Genomic DNA, 23036 nt, shown 5'->3' with positions numbered 1-23036 from the left:
CAGAATGGGTTAACCTTATTTACATTGAACCTTATGGGAAAATTTGATTCAGTTGGCGACCAATTCAGCTCGCGACCAGAATAGTGGAACGAATTAAGTTCATGAACCGAGGTACCACTGGTATAGACAGCCATCAATGAAATAAAGAACAATCTAGCTTTGTGGGAAAGACTAATTGAAATCATGCAGCATTAGAGTTTTTGCAATGTAATGTCTCTTCAGAACAAAAATAGCAATTCTTGCAATGTGTATGTTGCAAGTACACCTTCAAATTCCAGCCCATCTCCTGCATTTAAAATGCCATGCTGGTTCTACACATCAAATTGAAAGAAGCTTCAGAGCTGGAGCCTTTTGATAAATATTAATGACTTGAAGCAGGGCATACAAGAAAATGAAGTACTCTTAAGATGCTCTGGAGTTGAAAATTGTCAGTACTATTATGGTTTTCTCCTTCAAATAATAAATGATTCAACAACTGTATGGTTACCATGGGGATAGCTTCTCATTGAGCCTAAAATTACCAAGGTGCTGACAAGCCCCTATTTTTAGTACCACCAGATGTGCCTCTTTAAAAACAGTAGAGGAGTGATACGAGTATGTCTATGTGTACGGATGTATGCATGTGTAAGCAAATTTTTCAGAATTGTATTATTATTATTATTATTTATAGAGCAGTGTCTGTGTACATGGTATTTTAGAGAGAAACATGTATAAACTTTTCTTAAATCTCCATTTTGAAGGAATTTATAATATAAATTACAATATAAGCCAGACAACCAAGAAGGAGACAAGGAAGAGTGTCAGTAAAAAAACTGAATAAGTCCCTGATTACTAAGAACAAAAAAATGGCATATGCAGACATGTGTTTGTGGACCTCTCAGATGTTGCTGTTTTAGTAATACTTGTTCGAAGTGATGCAGAAGTATTGTGGAGGGAGAGATGTTCACCCCTTTCTTCCCATTGCGCTACTGATACTATGGAGGAAAATATAGTCACTAATGCGTATGTTGATATTACTGTAATTGAAATTTATTTGGAAGAGTCTCGATTTTTAAAAAAGGCAGAAGAGTGGGGAAAATATCACAAGAATGTAGCTGAACAAGGCAGAGGAGTACATGCAGTTGGAGCTAGATAATTTGCTCCAATAACAAGAGCATTTTGTTGTCAGTGTATTACAACACATGCATCTGTCGCAATCATCAGAGAGGACTAAGGAGGAGAGTTAAGCCTGACCTACAGGCTGATTTCATGGACCCCAGCAGTCCTGCTTTCATGCATTTCAGACCAGTTAGGAGAACAATTACAAAAGTACTGAAGAAGAGGGATGTCCTCCATTGTACTGAACACCATTCCTACCAGCCATTTCAGCAGTTTCACAGCTACTGATGATAAATATCTCTGGACAAGGTGAGGAAACCTGTCTATAGGAGAGGCATGTTTTTAAACGCTGCCAGAAAATGTTTACAGTCATCTTCCCTATGGGTTCAGTTAAACACTGGTAGATACAGACACATAGGTACACCAAATACATAACAGTAAGTGTACATAATAGTTAGTTGTGCATACTATGTGTACCTAACACATAGATAAAGCACCGTGTGGCTTTCAGCAGTTTAAAAAAGAAGGAAATATATTGTTCATTAAAACACTATGGAAGCTAAGATGGCCTTTTCTAACCTAGTGTCATCCAGATATGTTGGACAAAAACTTCTCATAATTTCTAACTGATGTTGCCAATGTGGAAATTATGGAAGTCGTACTCTAAAATGTCTGAAAGAGCATCATTTGGAGCAGGCGGGCCTGAGGACTGGAGTTGCTACCAAACAACTTTGAAGGACAGCATTGTATGCCATCTTCAGGTCACCCCTTCAGGTCAATAAATATCAGCAACTATTTATTTCTTTGTCCCACAAATGAGGATCAAGACCAAAGGCTCTGAGTATGGTATTCAGCAATAGCATCAACCCACCAAGTGGGGAGAGGCATTGCACTAGAGCAATATGAAATTGTGGTGATCATAGAAGGAGAATGATTGGCTTCTTATACTAAGCCATCGTGGGGTTTCTTGGTTTTGTCTTTGCAATATGACCAAAGCCAACTGGCTTTATTCAACAAATCATGATCTAGAAAAACACAGATTTGTTCCATGTTTGAACCCAATTGGACTAACCCACGGTTGTTTAGGCACGATTTATTGAATTAACTGTAGTTGGCTTGTTTGACACAACATACTGAAAGCCACACACACTACGTTATGACTTAGTTTGTTGTGTAAACATATGCAGTTTCTATGCTCAACCTTCCTATCAAAGATTTGTGCAATACAAGTAGTCCTCAGTTAATAACCACTCGTTCAGCAACTGTTCAAAGTTACAATGGTCCTGAATGAGTGGTGGTTACCACTAGTCTTTGAAGTTCCGGCCGTCCCAGCACCCCCTCAATCATGTGATTGTTGTCTAGGCTTTTGGCAATCGGCTTGCACTTACAATGGTTGCAGCATCCCGCAGTCATGTGGTTGCAATCTGCAACCTTATCTGCCAGCTTCCCACAAGCAAAGTCAATAGGGAAACCAGCAAGGACTGTAGCAAGCTGCTTGGGTAGGTTTTCCCCACCCTTGCACCGTCCTCCAGCCCCTCTGTGCTCATGCCTCTCTGGACACTCATGCACACTCACACACTCTCCCCGAGCCTTGCTGCACTCATACCATGCTTCCCCGCCACTCACAGGCCCTCATGCACCCTCTCCTATGGGGCAGCAACCACCCCAAGCCTCACTGTGCTCACTCCACACTTCCCCCACCACTCACGCACCCTCTTGCCCCCCTCTCACCTGGCAGCAGCTACTTATTGCTTGCGAGTCGCCTGGGACTTGCAACTTTCTGCCAGCTTCTCCACTGACTTTGGTTGTTGGAAGCCAGTAGAAAGTTGCAAGGAGGTGCTCACTTAATGACCCACAATCCAGCAGTGGGGACTGCAGGGATTTCTATTGCTAAGCAATGAGATCATGTGAGGTCACGCTTTATGACCACATAACTTAGTGATGGAAATTCTGGTCCCAATTTCTGTCATAATTAGAGGACTACCTGTAATTATATATCTCCACAGCAAAGATGATTTTTGTTTTTATATCATATTTTATTATTTGGAAAAAGATAAGGAAATAATGCATTTCAGATCTTTTAAAAAGTAACTGTGTCACTGAATGATTTTTGCAAAGGGGATGAATTGAGCAGGATGCAACCAAATGTCCAATTTTACTTTTTCCAGTTCAAAGGAATGTTGGAAACAAGGTATGTAAAGGGAATCAGAACTCTGCCCACCTGCCTGTTTGTCCATCAGCAGGATAATTCTTGACTTCCATGGGAGGCATGGCAAACTGAAGACATCTCCATTAAAGTAGAGCCAATGACCGTGGCAAAGACCGAAGAACTGGTGAGTGGAACAGTTCTTCAGAACCTCTCCAGACAAGGAGAGGATGGGAGATTGCTCACCTATGCTCTGGATAGCTGCACCTTGCGAGGAGATCACAGGACAGCAGTCTTCTGTGGGTCTGACTGCCAGGAGGATTAGCCATCTTGCTTGCAACCACAGCGGAGCCTTTTAAAAGACACTAAGTTCACAAGCCTCACTTTCAAATCACTTTTGGAAATTGCCTATTAATTATTTTAAAGCTATTAGAGACCTTTGGAACGACAAATTTGAAAAGTTGCCAAGTGAGTTTAGCTTCAACTCTGAACAAAAGAAAAATTAATTATAAACTTAAGAACTTAAAGAATTTGAAATAAACAGCAAAAAGCTAAATAAGATTTTGATCTAAGAAAGTTATAAATGGATTAAGGGTCCAGTTAAATTTGGAATATTGACTTTTACTATAAGATTTTGACATTAACTATAAAAAATAAATAGCTTCATGTGGGAACCAGATTTACTTTGGCTATCTTAGGTTATTGTACATCATAACAAAGATAAGCGACTTTATGATTTTAGAAACTGGACACTAGAGGGGACTAAAGAGTCTAAGTAGAAGGAAAAAAGACACAAGGCTGCTTTTGGAGTCAGTTAGAACTGGGACTTACAAAATGACACAAAACATCATAACATTGGAAATATTAAAGGAGATCTTTGAAGAATGGAGCCAGAAATTAGTAGCTACAATATCAACAGTGTCAGTAATGACGTCTGACTCTATGGATAGACTATGTCCAAAAGAAGTTAATGAGGAAATGGCAGATGTGGAGCAAATTTGGCTGACAAGATAGAGAAAGTATTGAAAGTGGAACTACAAATGATAGGCCAAGAGAATGATTTGGAAAAGAACTCTTTATTGTTTATACAAAAGAAACTGGCTGAAGTTTTAAAAATTAAAGGGGAAGTACAAATGACAAACCAAAAGAATGACCTGGAAAATGTTTTCTTATTGGATCTACAAAAGAGGCTTGTTAAACCCTAGAAGAAGTCTATGCAATGGGATAAAGAAGAATTGAAGAGACATCAAATCCTATGACAATATTTGAATGAACTGAAGATTAAGATTATTAGAAGTAAAAGGAAGGAATGTAAAATTGGTTTATTTGATCAAGGTTAAATTAAGATTTTTTTTAGCAAAGTTCTGGGAACCCTTTGCGGACTTTTTGCTGACACCAGTATTGAAAAGTTGATGTTTTATGGATTTGCTTATAGATAAGGGATGGGGTATGGGATGAAGAGATATCTATTTGTAACCTTATAGGGGCTGAAGAGTTACTAAATTTGTCTACACTTGTTGTAATGAAGGCTGGAAGTCACTTCTGTATATATTTTTCTTTTTCTTTATTATGTTTTTTCTTTTCTCTTCTTTCTTTTTTTCTTGTACTTTTTATTCTTTCTTTCTATTCTCTTTTCTTTCTTTAAGTTGAGTTTGTATTAGTTTTTACTATTATAATCAAAATCCTTAATAAAAATTATATACATCAGCAGGATCATTCTCCAAAATATGAGTAGGACAGGTCTAAATGGGAGAAGCTGGCAAAAGGAAGATTGAGTTCCAGCTGTGAAGAAAAGCTTTCCAGGAAAAAAAAATCCCAGTACATCTGTGGGAGAAGCAACTTGGAATGGTAGTGAGCGGCCTATTCTGAGCCTCCCTCTCTCCCGGTCATGCGACCCATGCAGACTGGCCCATGCTTCCAGTGTACATACAGACTCAAGGGTAGAGCAGAAACCCAAACTTACACACAGAAACATGTTACTTCATTCCACAGAAGAAAATACACACGCCTCTATGGCCGCTGGTCTGTAAATAATTCCAGACATGTACTCTGCATGTTTTCCCTCCTGTGTTTAGAGGTCTGTTATCACCTACCTCCATACAGTGGAGATAGAAATGGGGTTATTTTTCATGATTACATAAACACTAATGTGCATTTTGGTAGCAAAGGGGAAAACTAATTTAGAATAGTTTGAAAACAAATGGACTTCAAAACCCACAAATAATTATTTTCTCCTCTTAAGGCTATGGATGACGAAGCATAACATTTGAATGTCTTTTACTGATACTCGCACAACATGTAGTTAGCCACAGTTTATTGAATTAATGATTTTTTCTGGATTTGAACAGCACATTCCACTATAAATAAAACACACACTAACCAGAAAAAAAATGGTTAATTCTATAAACTATGGCTAACTAAATATTGTGCAAGTACAGTCAATACAAGACATTCAAATGTTATACATATGCTCAAAAAAGCTTATGCTCCAATAAAGTTGGTTAATCTTGAAGGTGCTACCAGACCCTGTGTCTATTTTATTTACTGCATACATTACTATTGCTATTACTAGTACTATTTATCCAGTTTATATCCTCCTTTTCTTTAGGAGCTCCCTCTGATTTTATTCTCACTACAATTCTTGGAAGCCACTGAGGCTGAGTGAGTATCAGAGGATCCAGTACTTTTGTCAACATGACGAAGGCAGCATTACACCATTGTACTGCAAACTCTGCCCTTTAGTATGTGTGTGCAATTGACACAATGCACATAAAAAAGCAGTAGAGTTTGCATGGCATTAGCACAAAGGCCGCTTTTGCTCTGTGACACACACTCCCGCAGATGCCTCTGGTGAAAGAGTGATTACAGTACTTGAATGGGGGTCTCCCAAGTCCCAACACTTTAACAATTTGGAACAGTCTCTCCCATTTAATAATTCTGGCAGCAATGTAATGTATTCACGTATTTGATAGATAAGAACTTCCTCCTTAAGAAACTCTCTTGCTACTAACTTGCTGGTGTATGATGCAACATCACATTTTAATTTCAACAAATGCAAGCAAATGTACATGAGTGTTTTGGAGTTGCTTTGTGTAAGCCACCTAGCACTATTACCATGGTGCATTGGACACCATTCACAGTATTCAGCATTGTGATGTGTGCTCTCCGTCCTCAACTTTGGGCACTTTCCAGATATGTGGACTCTGCAGATTCCTCAGCCAGCATGGCTGTTGGTAGGAATTCTGGAAGTTGAAGTACACATATCTGGAGGATACCAAGTTTGGGGCATTAAATAACCACAATTGGCTGGAACTGCACAATTTGTTAAGATATAATTTATAGGATTTAAAAACCACCATGGCTGGATTGACATAACAGACTAAACTAGAACCAAACAAATTAATATTAAAATAGGTGAAATAGACCACAGAAGGAAGGAAAAGGCCATGGAGAAAGACCACAGCCAGATAAGGATTTACACAGGGCAGAGAGAGACCAAACTTTCTGATAAAAGATAATCCTATTTGAATTAACATATCAACACTTTTCTGAAAAGTGTTCAAAACACCTGAGATAGGAGGTAAGCTAGAATTTACATCAGGTATTATCAAGCCCCTACAGTGTAAAGACTATGAGGTAAACCACTGTTTTTCAAACATGGCAACTTTAAGAAGTGTGGGCTTCAACCCCCAGAATTCCCCAGCCAGCATAGGGAATTCTGGGAGTTGAAATCCACAATCTTAAAACTGCCAAGTTTGAAAAACGCTGAGCTAAACTGAAATAAATAACAGAACATGATTTCTATAGCAACTGCCCTTGTAGTAATCACTCCGCTTCTAGGATCTTTTCTCCCTGCCAAACAGAAGTGCTATCCACCGACTATACAGTGTGACATTTGCTCTCCCTGCACCTACCCTGTTCCCAGTCATTGCAGTCACCTGATTTCTCTGCAAGATAATGGGTGACTCGGCCTACAGTTTTTGCACACCTTGAGACTTCCCTCACGTAGCGTAGCCGTAAGGGAGGAAATGCTATGTTAACACTGGTACAGCTGAGAATTACTGAAAGCTGTCTCGCTCATGGGCTGGGGATGAAATAAAGGCATTTTGGTGGGGACAGGGCAGGAGAAAAAAAAAGCAGCTGCCAGAGCATATACGTGCTGTGGTTAGGTACAAGTGAGGACATGCCCGTCTTCTCAATGCTCCCAGCAACAAATACTTGCCTCACTTGTACCCAAAGATTTCCTTGAGCTGACGGATCCAGTTTTGAACTATCAAAACCCCTGATCTCCGGTAATCTACATATTGATCTGTAAAAGCCAAAGCTTGCAGTGGAAGAAATCACTTGTAGCGGGTAATGGGCTCCAGTTCTAAGACCCTATTTTGTCTCCACCCCATCACCATTATTTTGGGCAGTGCAAGTTTGATTACAAGACACCATGAATTAAGATTAGGACTCCAAAATCTAAAAACTCCGTTGTACAGTATAGTATGTATAAAATAAACAAACCAGGTAGTGCTTTCAAAACTAAGTTTATGTAACTGTAACATAAACTTAGTTTTGAAAGCACTACCTGGTTTGTTTATTTTACCTTTGCCTTTCTTGGCTTGAGAACAGTAAGCCAGGAGTATGCTTTTACGTTCATGTTAATGTGTAGTAGTATTTTTCGAACTTGGCAACTTTAAGATGTGTGGACTTCAATTCCCAGAATTCCCCAGCCAGCATGCTGGCTGAGGAATTCTGGAAACTGAACTCCACATATCTTAATGCTGTGAAGTTTGAAAAACACTGTTATATGGAGTTTCGAAGAGATGGGAAAAATCAGATTGACCATGCGTGTTTGTTCAGTCCATGTTTGCAATATCTTTTCTCCCATACTGTGAAGTCAGTGTGAGCCTCACACATTTCTTCAGGACAAGCTGCAGCCCCAGATCAGCGTGCAGCAACCAAGCCCTCTTGTTATAGTTCTCAAAAACCTCTTTTGGCCAGGATTATAAAAAACTAGTAAGAGAGTTGCCATCCATTTGACCAGGAAGGCACACAGGTTATGGTCCAAAAGTGAAGATGATGGCCACAACTGAAGCTCCATCTCTTGCGCAATGCACATAAAAAATGCAGGCAGAACTTCAATTGCACTGTTGTGGCCTGAAACAGAGATATCACAATTAAAATAAAAAGGGAACAGCTGTAACAGCTCACTTCAAATCTTCATGTGCATGATGCTGACCTACCCTTCAGGCCACAAAGAGTAAGATTCCCCCAAATGTTGTTCTACTGCAAGGAGTTATAAAATTATATTGTAAGATACAGGGGAAACAAAGATTTTAATTGCACACGTTATCAGTAAAACACCACATGCACACATAAAGCCTTCACACTCTTGCGTATGTATTTTTACACCTTCCCAGCATTCAGCTGCAGATCACCTATGGCTATTACCATTAGCAACTGGAAACCAGCAACTTTGTCTCATCCGTCAAGAGATCAGGTGGCTTGTATAAAGGTAAAAGATTCAGACAAATCAAGCTGGTTTCTCTGTGACTTCACGGAAGGTTTCTTGGCAAAAATATGGAAGTGATTTGCAATTGCCTTCTGCTATATCTACCCAACAGTCCTGGGATCCTCTTGGTGGTCTCCCATCCAGTACTGCCCAAACCAAGCCTGGCTTTGTTTCTGAGCCCAGACAAGATTAGCCAGGCTCTTTTGCCACACAATTTACAGGTCAGATTTGCATATAATTTATTAATAACACTTTAAATACATTTTATGTTTAATTGCTGGGTGCTGCAAGTGTCCCCCTGGATAAAAAGGTAGATATAAATCAAAATAATAAAAATGAATAACCATGAGCCACAATGTGCTTTGGTTGTCACACTGTAATGTAAGAACTAAAAACTAATGTGGAATTAATCTCTCTCTCTCACACACACACACACACACATTGTAAATTAACATTTCTGTTAAACTTTGCTTCAGAGTAGCAATAGTTTTGCCCAGACTTTAAAAAAAAAGCCTGTTACCTTACTAGGCAAGCTATTAGACCACATTTGTTTTAACATGCTTACTTGTAGAGGAGTGTCTTCAGCAGCATTTCCATAAAACTCTTACAACAATGTTTTTCTCCATAGTTTCTAAATTCAGATGGGAAGGTGAGAATTGAATAGTGAACTAGCCCAGAATACGTTAACTCTGATAATATGACAGATTTATTTTATAACTGAACAGGTGGTAGCTTTTGCCAACGTAGTCAAAATTGAGAATGTATTCATTGAATTCATGTTCAGAATTGCAGTTGTTGTCTGGCCAATTCCTTGATAGTTCTTCTGGGACTAGAACTTTGCAACTGTAAGGCAGAAGGAACAGCTTCTGCCTTTCCCAGACTGGCACATTCCAGATGTATGTGGACCATCATCCCTGCAGATATATAAAAACTGTAAATAAAGCCATTGGCAGTGCTGATTAGCACCAATGAATAGTCCAACACATTTAGAGACCATTGGCCATTTTTTAAACAACTTTAGGATGTGTGGACTTCACTTCTCAGAATTCCCCAGTCAGCATGGAGTTGAAGTTCATACATCTTAAAGTTGCCACGGTTGAAAAACTGCCATAGGCAGAAAAATATTAAGACAAATCCGACCTTAACTTAGCAGCCAGTGAGCAGAAAACCCAGATTTAAAAACAAAACAAAACTGAAGATTTAGCTTTGAAAAAAGACTATTGTATCCCTCTAATCCACTTGCATAACGAAGAGTTCTTGAAGATCCAAACAATCTTTTGTAATAATGAGGCTTAGTCTTAACAAAGGTATTAACTCTGGATCTGGAATTATGTTACTTATTAATCACATCTATCCTGTAAGATTTTTATTCAGTAATTGCACAATGTATTATTTATCTACATATCTACTTCTAACAGAATTTACATTTTTGTGACTCCTATAGTTTATTGGTTCAAACAAAGAGATTTATTTTTCTTTGGACTATTTCAATAATAGTGTTCCATTACCTTTTTAAAATCTACTTTATTTTCTCATAGTATTCTGGAGGCAAACCTTGTTTAATACAGAACTCTGGTGAACGAGGCAAGTAATATTGTTTGCTTTGATTGCCCTGACACAACACTTTCATTTTATGACAAAACGACTACCACAAAGAAATAGATATTTGAATGGAATTAGGACACAGATAAACAGTAATACAGCAAGTAGGCATACTTTAAATTAAATTATAGCTAGTAATCCAAAGCAAATGTCAAATGAGTGTTCTGAAAATATTTTAATTGGCATTTATTTTAATTGGCATCTAGAGAGAGCAGTACTCTTCTTACATACTTCAATGGAGAGCCTTCTAGTGATCTCAGTGGATCTGGATTGCATCCAAGATCACTGTAGCTCAATTGTAATCAAGTTAAGACCTGCTGTAAGGGGTCTGGCATCATTCTTTCCCTTACCACAAAGTGTGCAGAGCGAGGGAGAGCAGGGAGAAATGAGAGGTTTCAAATATTGCATTCAGAGGCAGTATCAAGAGCAATATGAACAAAAGTGCCTCAAATAGTGTTGGCAGGAAACAAAGGAATTGACTCGCGTAGTGCAGAAATTCTAACCAGATCTTTCCACTCCACACTCTACTAGTTGTGCTAAAAAAAAAGCCAGCCAACCAACCAACCAGCCTTCTCAGCAATAGGCAAAATAATTGCTTAGGCACATTAAGGAGACATCGTAAACCATTTCAGGACAAAGGACACAGAAGACTCCATTTTTAATATATAAAGTCTACCATGTTTATTCAATAGAGACACATTAAAGACAACCCCTGAAAACCAGGAACACAACCAACACTCCGTTACGAAGTGTACATATGTACGTTTATATATATATATATATATATATATATATATATATATATATATGCATAAAAGCACTTATACACACATACCTGCCAACAGCTGCTTCTGCTGATTAAACCAGAGTGTATGTGTGCATGCACGCATATACATATACATATACATTTTATTGTTTTTATTTTAAAAAGCTTGTGATTAGCTACCTTCTGTGAACAGAGTTCCTCTTCATCCACAACCTCTGACGATGTTCAGTTGAAGCCAGCTGCTTTCCAGCTTTTAGATTCACATTTTTTTTAAAAAAATGGCTTCATATAGATTCAGGACAGAGATTGTATTTCTAGTTTTAAAAACAACAACTATGAATGCCCCAAAGGAAGAGAAATTGCAGAGGGGAGGGTGCAGGCAGGGGTCTTCAGAAATGGAATTTTCCTCTTCGGCTAATCAGAAACAGGGGCAAATCTTTATTTCCTTCTTTGGGGGCATACTGACTTGCCTTGAAATACAGGAACCAACAAGCAAACCTCTGGGCTTTCTTCTGCATGGAGAACCTCTCCCCCACTCCCCCCACCCCAGGGACAGTTACTGGGGCAGTTTTCCTAGAAAGCCTGCTGTAATATGACCCCCTTTCTGAGAAACCCAGCTTGTGGGGAGAGGAGGAGCTTTTGGAAAGAAGGAGGGGGGAGAGAGAGGGAAGCTTGGACCAACGTGTTCGTCCTCAGGAGACTCCCAGCCGTTACAAAACACCCAGGGTTTGCCCACAGCCCAGTCAAAACAAGCAGGGATAGGATTACAGTACCATGGCCACCTGCCTGGGGAACACAGCAAGACACCAAAACACGGGGTGGGGGGAGAAAAGGGGTGACCTTGGCGAGAAAGATGGAGAAGGGAAGGGCATGGTTTTCCAACCGGATTATATTTGTACCCAGCAGCGTCTACGGCGCCCACCCCTCCTCTCCCCTCCCCTCCCCATCATACGCGGCCAGGTCTTTACTATTCAACAGCCCATGCCCTCCCACCCCACCCGCGCACCCAGGCGCGCGCGCGAGGATGTCACGCTAGACAATGCCACGCGGGATGGTCCCTTCTTTGCGCTTCCACCCGGAGAACCAAGAGCGAGAGAGGTAGGGCGTCGGCGCCCCGGTGGCAGGCGCAAACTCCAGCACGGAAGGCAGATCCGGATCATCGGGGGGACGGGACGGGGACAGGTCAACGGCTGGGCGGGAGGCTGGAGAGCAGCCGTCCGGGGCTGCAGTAGCACCTCTGTTTTTTGTTTCCCCGAAAGAGAAACAGCAGCAGCCCGTCAAGCGGCTCCGCAGTCAAGAAAAAGCGACCGAGAACCATCGCTGAAAGTCCCGGCAAAAACCGCGAGGGTCTGCTTCAAGTATCCGGCGTAGCTTCAATGATCCGTCTCGGGCTCCGCAGTCGCGCCCGGTCGCCAGCGCCTCGGCGTCCCTCTTCGCGCGTAACGGATCTGGGAGGCCGAAGGGGCGAAGTCTCTTCCCCACGGCGCCCTCCCGTAGCTCGGCGGAGGAGAAGCGGGGCGGCGACCCCAGGGCCAGGCTGCGTCCCGGCGGGTTAAGGCAGGGCTTGCAGAGAGGCGACGGCGAATGCTGCGCCCGCGTCTCCTTTGCCGCTACTGCAGCGGCAGCAGCTCCCGGCAGAGGAAACGGAGTCCGGGGAGCCCGTGGCGGCAGCCTCGGCCGCCGTCGAGGCCGCCAGCTGCAGCCTCCGCACCGCCTCCTTGATGAGGTTCCCGGAGAGGATGAGCTGCTGCAGAAGGCGGTGAGGGTCGCCGTCCTCGTCGTCGCCCGCGGGCAGCAGCGAGCGATAGCGGTGGTGGCGACGGGGCTGCTTCCGCCCACCCCGGGCGGAGCTCCGCAGCCAGCCCCGGCCGCAGAGCTGCTTGGAGACCCGCGGGCTGCCCTTCTGGTCCGCGGTGGGCGGCGGCGGCGGCCACAGCAGCAGGGACGGCGACTGGCGCGGGTGGGGCGCAGGGTGGCGATGGTGCAGCGAGGCTAAGAAGCCGAGAGCCCTCGGGGAGGAGTAGGGAGCCGCTCGGTCCCGGCCTTGGTGCCCGGGGAGGAGGCGGGGGGCCGCCGGCGCCCGGTGCTGGGCGCTCAGCTGCAGCACCTCGCCCAGCTTGGCCACCAAGGCGTCCACTTCTTTCGAGCCGCTGCCGGCCGTCCCGGGACCGCTCTGCAGAGAGACGGCGGCGCGCTCCAGGAACAGGAAGCGCTCTCCGCCCGGCCGCCGGCAAGGCATCGCCGCCGGCTGGTCGCTGCTCTCCCGCCTGCCTTCCCCTCCGCCTGGCGCGCGCCGCCGCTCCTGGGGCCACCGCAGCGACGGCGCTCGCAACTGCCGAGGGAGCCCAGCGCCTGCCTGCCTGCCTGCCCGGCCGCCGGCTCCTGGCTGCTCCAACGCTGTTGTTGCTGCTGCGGTTGGTTTGTAAACAATGGATGACGCGCGCCGGGCGCATCCAACCGCCCCGACCGAGAGAGGGGGGCAGCCAAGGCGAGGGTTCACATCGCCCAAGGGCCGCGGCTGCTTCCCCGTCCGGAGGCCTCCGCGGCACGGCGAATAGCCTTCGCGGGTGGAAGCGTGAGGAAAAATGTGAAAAAGCCGGTTAGTTAAAACTGCTTCTTCCTCTACACCTTGTTCTCCTCCCCTGTGTGTGAGAGTCTGTGTGCCAGTGGACTCGCCTGCTATTTCAACGTCGGCGGCCGGGGAGCGTGGGCGGGACACATACACGTACGTATTTGTGTGTGTGTGTTTATATCGTATCTTTACACACACTCGCGCGCGCACAGACACACACGATTTACATATATGCGTGTGGGTGTACCCACACACACGATTTACGGTTTACCGTATACACATACACATATAAATCTTTACAAAAGATACAATCCAAAGCAGGAGAGAGGGCCGGCTCGTTTCTGGCATATTTGCCCTGGAATAAGCCCAATTCATTCCACTGGGTTTTTACTCCCAAGTAAATGCGCAGAAGGTTTGAATTACAACTAAGCCAGTGGGAGGAGGGGGACTTAGCAAAAATGCTTTCCAGTTGGCTTATTTGGCAGTAATACTTACGCTAAAGCATCCGTGCCAGCGGGTTTCTTTTTTTTTTTTTTCATTCCCCATAATGCCACAGGACAAAGCTTCATGGTAGGAATTATGGGAAATAAAGGCCGCACAGGCTGTGAATGGGCCATTGATCTCAAAAACTGTTGATCTCTTCTTTGTAGATAGTAGTGGTTATCTGTAGGACCTTCCCACGCAGTCGAATTCACAACTGTTTCATCATCTTAATGTCAAGTTGAAATTGTCTTTGTTCCTATTGGAACAGGTTGCTTTGGCCCTGTGCTCTGAAACCATAAAGAACAAATTTGCTGTATCATCTGTTTTTTTGTGTTCATTTGGTTTTTTTAAACTGGTAACAGGTATATATTGTTTTACGTAATTAAACATTAAAAGAAAAAGGTCTGGGAAATCCTAAACAATGCCAAAAAATTAAGTTGCTCAAGTGCTCCTCCTTTTTCAAAAGAATTCAAATGTGAACACACAGGCTTTTAGATTTTATTTTTTATAATGAGGAAAAGTTCAGGTAGGTGGTAGTCATGTAGTAGTATTTTTATTTAGAATCTGCTTATTTCTAAGTGTGGTACAACTTCTGTTTTTCTCCAACGGTAACCCTGTTAAGTAGGTTGGGCTAAGACAGTGATTAGTGAAAAGTCACCCAGGTGGGAGATGGTAGGAAGTATACAGTTGGGTGCCTGGTTGTTGTAAAGGAATGGGAGATATTATATGCTGGTTGGAAAAGGGTATGATGGAGGGTGGAAGGAAGAACAGAGCAAAAGACAGATGATCAGAAAGCTGCATCAGATGGAGTCTGCTGGACTTGGGTTGACAAAGTAAAATGGCATCCATTAGTTTGAGGTAAGGCACCATCAGCTGTATTGTCAGACCAACAGTGCAGCTGGAAGTCCTGGTCTGGAGCCTGGAGGCTATAAGGACCTGGAGGAGTTAAAGTGAACTCAGATTAATTCCTTGCATTATAGTGTTGCTGCTTGTCAGCATCAGTCTGGCTTAATTCTGGCTGCAGCTTTCACTTTGAAGAGCAGGTGTGTGATTTGGGAGTCCTTCTGGATTCAGAGCTCCTGATGGAGCAGCAGGGAAAGGGCATGACCAGGGCGGAATGCCTAGTGTGCCAATTTTGACTGAGGCAACCTAGCAACAGTGATTCCTGTCCTCATCTCAGGTAACACATTCTACATGGGGCTGCCTTTGAAGGTGAAAGCTGACTGGTAGCCAACCTGCTAACAGCAGCATTTTTAGCATAATTCCAACCAGTTTGGACAAGGCAGCATTATTGGGTCACAATATCATCTTAAAGCGGATCACAACAGTGGCTCTATTGTATGCAAACACAGCATCAAAATAAAAACCCTGGTCCTCAAATACATTTCTCAGTTAAAGGTGAGTCTGAAAAGGTTCGTAAGAAGCATAAACTGGAATTAGGAAATAGGAGGTTCAGCCACAAGTGAATGAGAAGAAATAGAAAAAGAAGACAGCAATAATTCCAAGGCTTTTGACACCTTTGTATTCTCATATATCACTTCCATAACAAACTAGTACCACTCGAGCAAAGCTCAGAACGCTTCTCTTTCACTTTTCTACCTGTAGCAAATGTATAGGAACCAGTTCCCAGTATATATTTATCTTGCCTGGAAATCTGTACCTGAATACATACAACATGTTAAGATAAAGTTTTGTTAACTGGCATGTGTGATTTAGCATGTTTTCCCAACACAGCCATGTACTCTTCAAATCCAAGCAACTGAGGTTATTCAATAAACCATGGGCAAGTAAACCACAGGCTAACTTGTTGAACAAACATGTTACTATTGTAGGAGCATTTTACTTGCCCTGTTCCACGTTTCAGTATGTCTGAGTTCAGATCTCATGCTAAGCCATATTTTAGTGAATAAGCCACAATAAGCTGGATGTAAACAAGGCACTATGCCATAAATTATGAATTATTGCTCATAATGGCTCGGTCTCACATCACATTAAACTCAAACAAAACAAATAGTATGATCTGGAGTGATTTATTTAAAGAACTTATGGAATCTAGCCTATATCATGAAACGCTGATACAGGTCAAGTAAATCATGATGCATGTCTGCATCTCAGTTTCAGACCTTTTCTCTGCAGCCTTTGGAGCAAAAGAAAATGAAGAGGCTAACCATTCAGTAGCCTGTTCTTTCTCCTTCTAAGAGCAACCGTTCCCACAATGCAGCCAGTAAAACTATACTGTATCAGCAAGTTTAAGAGAGGCTTCAGGGCCTACTAAGCCATAATATTTTGTTGTTGTTCTTTAACTGAATGTTGTGTAAACTCAACCAATTGCAGTTTATTCAATAAATTGTGGGGAAGCCTAGGCAATTTGTGTAGAGATAACAAACCAAGCACTGAAAGAGGGAGGTGTGTTTCTCTCTCCAGCAATATTCCAGAGTACTCTTAGTGAGCTGTGCAGTGAAAATAAGAAAAGTCTGGTCGTCTTACCCTGCTTTGTCCCATATAGTGGGAGAAATATGATGAACTTATCTGTTTACACAGGCTAGGGCTCCACTCCTCAGAAGTGTTCTCTTCCATTGTGTAAATTCAGAGGTCATATTTACATTTTTTCTTTTCTTGATGGTCTAGTATAGAATGTCCTTCAAGGTTGTCCTGACATGTTTACAGTTCCTTTTATGGCAGCGGTTCCAGACTTCCATCTTTATGTTATTTATATTTCAGTTGCCAAACAATTCCCAGCTTTTCATTCGATTATGACATATCTTCCTTCTATATGCACAAGCTGTCTTCCTATCCAGTAGTGCATTGGTGTGCGTGTATGTGTATAATTTATATATTTCTTTTAAGAATACAGCCTGAATTGTGGAGTCCTTGGGGTTCTCTGAACTTGGTTCTTTTCTTGCAAACATTTCATTACCCGGCTAGGTAACATCTTCAGTGCTAAAATGGGATGGGCTTTGCTCTCTATTTATATACAGTGGCATGCTTTGCCAGTGCTGGGGGGGGGGGATTCTGTTTTGCTCCTCTGGTAGTTCTTTGATTAGCATATGTATGCTGCTTGATTGTGTGCCTGGTGGTAACCTTTGCTTATCTGGGTGATGATTGCTGGTGAAGCAATCTTCTGGTCTTTTGTCTCTTTTGAATAATATGTAGATGCTGTTTATTTCTATGTGCCTGTTGATGGCTGCCTTGTCTGAATACCAGGCTTCCAAGAATTCGCTTGCATTTTTGGATTTAGCTTGGTCTAAAATGCTGACAGTGTCCAAGTTAAAACTATGGTTAAGTCTGTCCATGTGTTGTGAGATTAAGGAGTTTTCATCATGTCTTCTGACTGCTAGTTGGTGCTTGTGGATGTGCTCTCCCAGTCTTCTGCCTGTCTGTCCTACATAGTGTTTGTTACCCCCACCAGCACTGGCAAAGCATGCCACAATATATAAATAGAGAGCAAACCCCATCCCATCTTAGCACTGAAGATGTTACCTAGCCGGGTAATGAAACGTTTGCCAGAAAAGAGCCAAGCTCAGAGAACCTCAAGGACTCCACAGTTCAACCCTGAGCTACACATATTGGCCTCTATTGGTACAGCCTGAATTATCAGAATTAGCAAAGGTGTTACATCATCACAGGTAAATTCATTTTATATATAGATATGGATGCTTGGCAAAAAGGGACGAACATAAGAATCTGTTCAGGACACACATATATAATATAAAAAGAAATTAAAAAAAAAATTATTGCCAAGTAACGTAAGATGTAGATTGTTGCAACTCATCCTTGTGTACAAGTAGCCCAGGAAAAAAAGAGCAACAATAAAATTGACAAGAGTTTTGCCTGCTTCCCCCTTTTGTTCAGAAGGAGACCAGCAACTGCCTTGAAATGGAGTTCTTAACTTCCTTGAGCCCAAGAGCAAGGAGGCTGCATGAGGTAAGAGCTCCTTCCATAGCACAGGAGTGTGTGTGGAGACTGGGGGTCAAAAGAGTCAAGATGACAACCACAACTGCACGATTGAACCCATCCATAAAATTATGTTCATACATAAAAAAGGGGTATGGCTTTGATTCTGCAACCACAACTGCCATCTTGACTTTTTTGACTCCCCTGTCAGAATCCTCACAATCAATCACTTGTACTGCTAATTTGCTTGCTTCGTTTCTGCCATTACAGAGAGAGAGAGAGAGAGGGAGGGAGAGAGGGAGGGAGAGAGGGAGGGAGGGGGGGAAGGATGGGAATGTGAATTGTTAGGCACAGATGAGCTGTTATCTCGGTCTCAGGAATGCCCAAGGCCGTACTCAGGTGAGAACCTGAGCACATCTTCGACATGCACAAGAGAGATTCCAAGACTGAAGCGCGGGTGAAACGGGAGTGAGGTAAAACTAAGTTTTGACGCGCGCAAGACTCAGTTCCAGCTATGCTTTAGAGCTGTTAACTGCTTTCCAATAAATGAACTTTTCTTTGAACCAGCATTGGTTACAGTGAGAGTTGCTTTCGTTGGGAACTGAGTACCACGGTTCTTACATCCCCCATGGATCCCCCTGCCAGTGTCCACAAGCTCCAGTCCTACAAACCAAAAGACCAGCTTTGCTGTGGTTTCAAATGTATTGAAAAAAAAAAAGAGACCACCAGGTTCTCAAAACAAGCCAGTCTCCTCATCTAACAGACCGGTCCAGCTATGCTTTGGATGTGGACTAATTTTAAAAGAGGTGGGTTAATTTATATTTGCTGAGAATACGGCAATGGGAGTAGACAAGTCTCTTCTGGTGGTGCAGAGTGAGTCATCTGAAATCCAGGTCACTTTCCTTTCCAGCGAATACAATATTATAAATGTTGTTATATATCCAATTTGTTATCAAAGATAATATTTGATCAATGTTCCAACCTATTTATTCTTTGGAAGTATATTAAAAAGCTTAGTGCTTCTCCTCACTAGAATGTTAATAACTGGAATCAGGGAGGAATAAAGAAAAGTTCTGCCTTCTTCCCTAGGCTGGGTTCTTGGCTCTAATAATGAGTGGACATTCATGGGGCCCTGAGCATGTGAAGGGCCCCGTTTCATGGTTGTGTTGACACCGACGGTTTTTTAAGATCTCTTGGCTGCATTTATATTGTATTTAATTTTTTGTACTGTTTTAAATGTTGACTGTTTTTATTGTTGTTAGCCACCCAGAGTCACTGGTCTGAGATGGGCAGCTATATCAATTGAACAAACAAACAAATAAATAAATAAAGTTATGGAAGTGAAAATTCAAAACCTCAGTAGGTCATCAGGGTCAGAAAGGCTGATTTACTTGATGCGGTTGTACAAAGTAATGCTGTTTTAGGCGCTGTGTTCCCGGTTTTCTTTCAATCTGCAAGTTTATTATACGTGGACTAAGAAAGGAAGCAGGATGGAATTTACCAGAATACATATGAAACAAAGAGCTTGCAATCATTTATTTCCTTAAACATCCAGATTGCCAAAGCACTTAAGGTTGCTAAGTGACAACAAAGAACTCACCAACCGCATAGGTACAAAATCTAAACACAGTATTCTTAATCTCATTTCTCGTCAAACACAGTTTCAATATTTCAAACTATATTTATTATCTATATGAGAAATGGCATTAAGAAGAAAGTTCTTATCCAGCTGTGTTTTGTTCTATACGGGTGCTTCATTTAAGAAACTTTAGGAAGTTGGATAACATCTTGGTTAATTGCTAGTTGAACTATCCCACCAATGAAAGGGCTTATTATACATTTTCAACAAAAAATCATATCTTAGCATGATGTGTAAATCCAGAATCTCTGACTGCATTGCCCTGATGCAGTGACTCAGAACAGGATGTTTTGCCAAAGGAAGCTGATTCTCTTTTTGCCCCCTTTGAACATCAGAAGGACCCCTGAAAACATGTCTCATTATATATTACAAGGGCTCCCAGACTTTCTGGCATCATGTTCTTATTTTCATCTTTTAGAAACCCTTATACAGTATCTCCTCACCTCTCATTTAACCCATCCTTCTTTTAACCATTATTTCAATCCATGTTTAAAATTAGCAACAATCACAACATATCATGTTTTATTTTAAATTTTAAATAAGCAGCTTTTCCTCTAACAAAGTTTTAATGAAAACATAATTTAACATTTTAGATTATTTATTTATTTATTCTATATGGCCACCCATCCCACATATAAGAAATAAACCAGATTTAATGTAAAGGATATTATTTTCTTCACAAGTTGGGACAACCTAGCTTTCGAAAGAATAAAGTGCACAGTGCAGCATTGTTTTTGACAACCAGTACATTCCTTTGTTTCATTTTCATTGCGAGTGAAGTTAAAAAGCTGCTTCACAGAGTTATGTGGGAAAAAACATAGAAATGATACCTACCGCTTCTTCCCTAACTTTTGAGTAAATTTAAAAATATTTTATCCAAAATTCCTCCAAGTCTGAATTTTTAAAATTATTTTTCACATTCAAATTATGATATCAGTGTTAAAGAGATTGCATACTAATTTATGAGTAAGCTTGCCAGAAAAGTTGTCTGCAAAAATAGCAGATGAATTCATCTGCAAGATAGTCCAGGTAAATAACTTGGTTGTTCACATCCTCTTGACAATGTTCATGGTAACTCTGATTTTCAACAAGTGATGAAAACAAAATAACAAAATGTTAGGGGTCTCAGCTTGTGCTTGATGTTTCCAAAGTGGATTTTTTTCTGCTTAAGTTTTAATGGTGTATTATAGTATGTATTTCATGTTGAATTACCTTGAAAACCTGTTGCCTTTGGAAAGCCATCATATTTCTGTGAAACAAAAGTGTTTTATGACCTGCTCCCAACTCCATGCAAAGAGCTGCAAAAAGTTTCATATTTGAAGTGGTGTTCTTCACAATATTGCAGTTTGGACCACATGTATCATTGAGGAATATTCTAGCAGACAAATGCTTGTGTGAATTGACTGACTGGTTCCCCCCCCCCGCCGCCCCCCCATGTAACCAATACAGACCAAGAGCCAAGCTTGGTTGCAGCATTATCTGTGTATACACCGATCACTTTTTCCTATGAAAGTCCACTGAAAGCCCTTGATGTGATCATAGATTCTGTCAGTAAGTTTTATTTTCACAGTGTTATTGTTAATGTATCAAACCTAGACAAGCAACTGACACCATTCTGTTACATTTGTGTTACTCTCACACTGAAGTGTGAAAAAAAGAAAAATGCCTCCATCCATTAAGATTTTCCACTACTGTGCGGTATGTCATCAACGTGATGTGTCAGAATTGTCAGCAAAATTTCCAATACTTTTTTTCTTGCTTTTGCACCTAACAGCAACGCTTCAGAAGAGTCTCTTCCGTATCACACACTTTTCAGCTGTAGCAATGAGCAGTGACAGTTTGTAAGATGCTTCTACTACTTTGGCTGATGCTTGATGAAAAACTCCCACTTCATGTGTTTCAAATTTTGAAGTAGCACCAAGAGATTCCTTAGGTTTGTCTTCCAAAGACCTGTGGTTTGTGGTTTGCTATACGGATTCGTTCAAGGCAACTGTGTCTCATGACATCACAGCTATGGACTGAATGGCATACTATGCATTGAGGATGGTCAGATTCATTTTTTCCATGGCGGTAAAGCTATATTTACTATTATCTTCGGTGTACTTTCTTTTTATTAATTGTAACATATTGTGTGTGTGTGTGCACAGATATATGTAACTTAGCTGTAACCTAAATTATGAATTGTTGTAAAAACAAATCAACACTGCTCTTGTATATTTAGCCCACTTTTTAGATTTATTCTCTCTGGGTGTTTCCCTGCTTTTAACATCATTTGGTTCTCAAGCCCTACTCTCCTTGTTTCTCAACCTGTAATCAATCAGTTGGAGGCCCACCCAGAAACAGGGATGGGAAGAAGCAAGGTGAAAGAACAGAATTATGTAGAAAACAGAATTTAACCTGACCAGATAAACAAACTGAAATTCACTTTCCACAGTAAATGATGCAAAAGGCTCTGCCTCCTCTTGTATCAGGCCATCCTTTGTGTTTCTATTCACTTTGGCTGCACCCATACACGGTCAGCCACAGGAAATAGGTACCTAAGACACACACACTATCAACTTGCTCCCACTGCTGAAAGAGTTCTAGACTTTACGTAAAGTTTAGCATCTTGGGTTGGTCTAGATCAGGGGTCCCCAAACTCTTCAACTCATTGACCATGAAGTTTCAGATTGTTCATTGATCCCCAAACATTTATTAAATGAAAATAATTTAATAAATGCTACTTTGACTAATAGTACTACAAATAATAATAGTAACAATGACATCAACCTGTTGGATAGTCCCATCAATTCTTGGGAGTTAGTATTGGCCACTCTGGAGAACCCTGGTCTAGAGCTAGGGGGGTTGTCATTTTGGATTTGTGAAAAATTAGAATTGTAATATACAAGTCTTAGTTTCAAATTCTGGTTTCCACATATTCAAAGCAGCACCTGCTCTGGATCCATACAAAATGCCAAAACTCGGGTAAGCTTTTACCTCTAGTTAGCAAGCTATGAGCAATGGGGAGAATGATAAGATGGCAGTGTCTGCATCCTTGTTAACCTTTTCCTGTGACTTAGATTGTACAAATGGAGCCCTAGCCTAAGTTCAGATATTAAGCTGTGACATGACTTCTTTGGTTTTGGCTTAGTGTGTTGTATACATTCAGTCAGTTGTGGTTTATCAATAAGTCATGGTTCCACTAGCCATGTTTGGATGTGAAATGTGCAGATCATTGCATCCTGTATGTACAAACTCAGTTTCAGAATTGATTGTTAAAAGTAGCAGGGACTGAGAAAGTTTAGGATCTGTGGGGTGGGACCTTTGCTACGATTCTCTGGCTGCTTTCAACATATG

At 41.6% G+C, this 23036-nt stretch overlaps 1 protein-coding gene across 1 annotated transcript; it reads right to left on the bottom strand.

Moving 5' to 3' along the window:
* Nucleotides 1–10999: 10999 nt before the first annotated feature.
* LOC148214761 (GSK-3-binding protein-like) lies at nt 11000–17070 on the bottom strand. The gene has a single exon (XM_088149117.1). The coding sequence runs from the start codon at nt 13349–13351 to the stop codon at nt 12665–12667; it is 687 nt and encodes a 228-aa protein (XP_088005243.1). The 5' UTR covers nt 13352–17070; the 3' UTR covers nt 11000–12664.
* Between the last annotated feature and the right edge of the window lie 5966 nt (nt 17071–23036).

Source organism: Python bivittatus, unplaced genomic scaffold (genome assembly GCF_059951505.1).
Source record: "Python bivittatus isolate LINGU-HERP-01145 unplaced genomic scaffold, Pbiv_v1 ctg000590_np1212, whole genome shotgun sequence".
Classification (NCBI taxonomy): domain Eukaryota; kingdom Metazoa; phylum Chordata; class Lepidosauria; order Squamata; family Pythonidae; genus Python; species Python bivittatus.
This window is presented reverse-complemented; position numbering and strand designations above follow the sequence as displayed.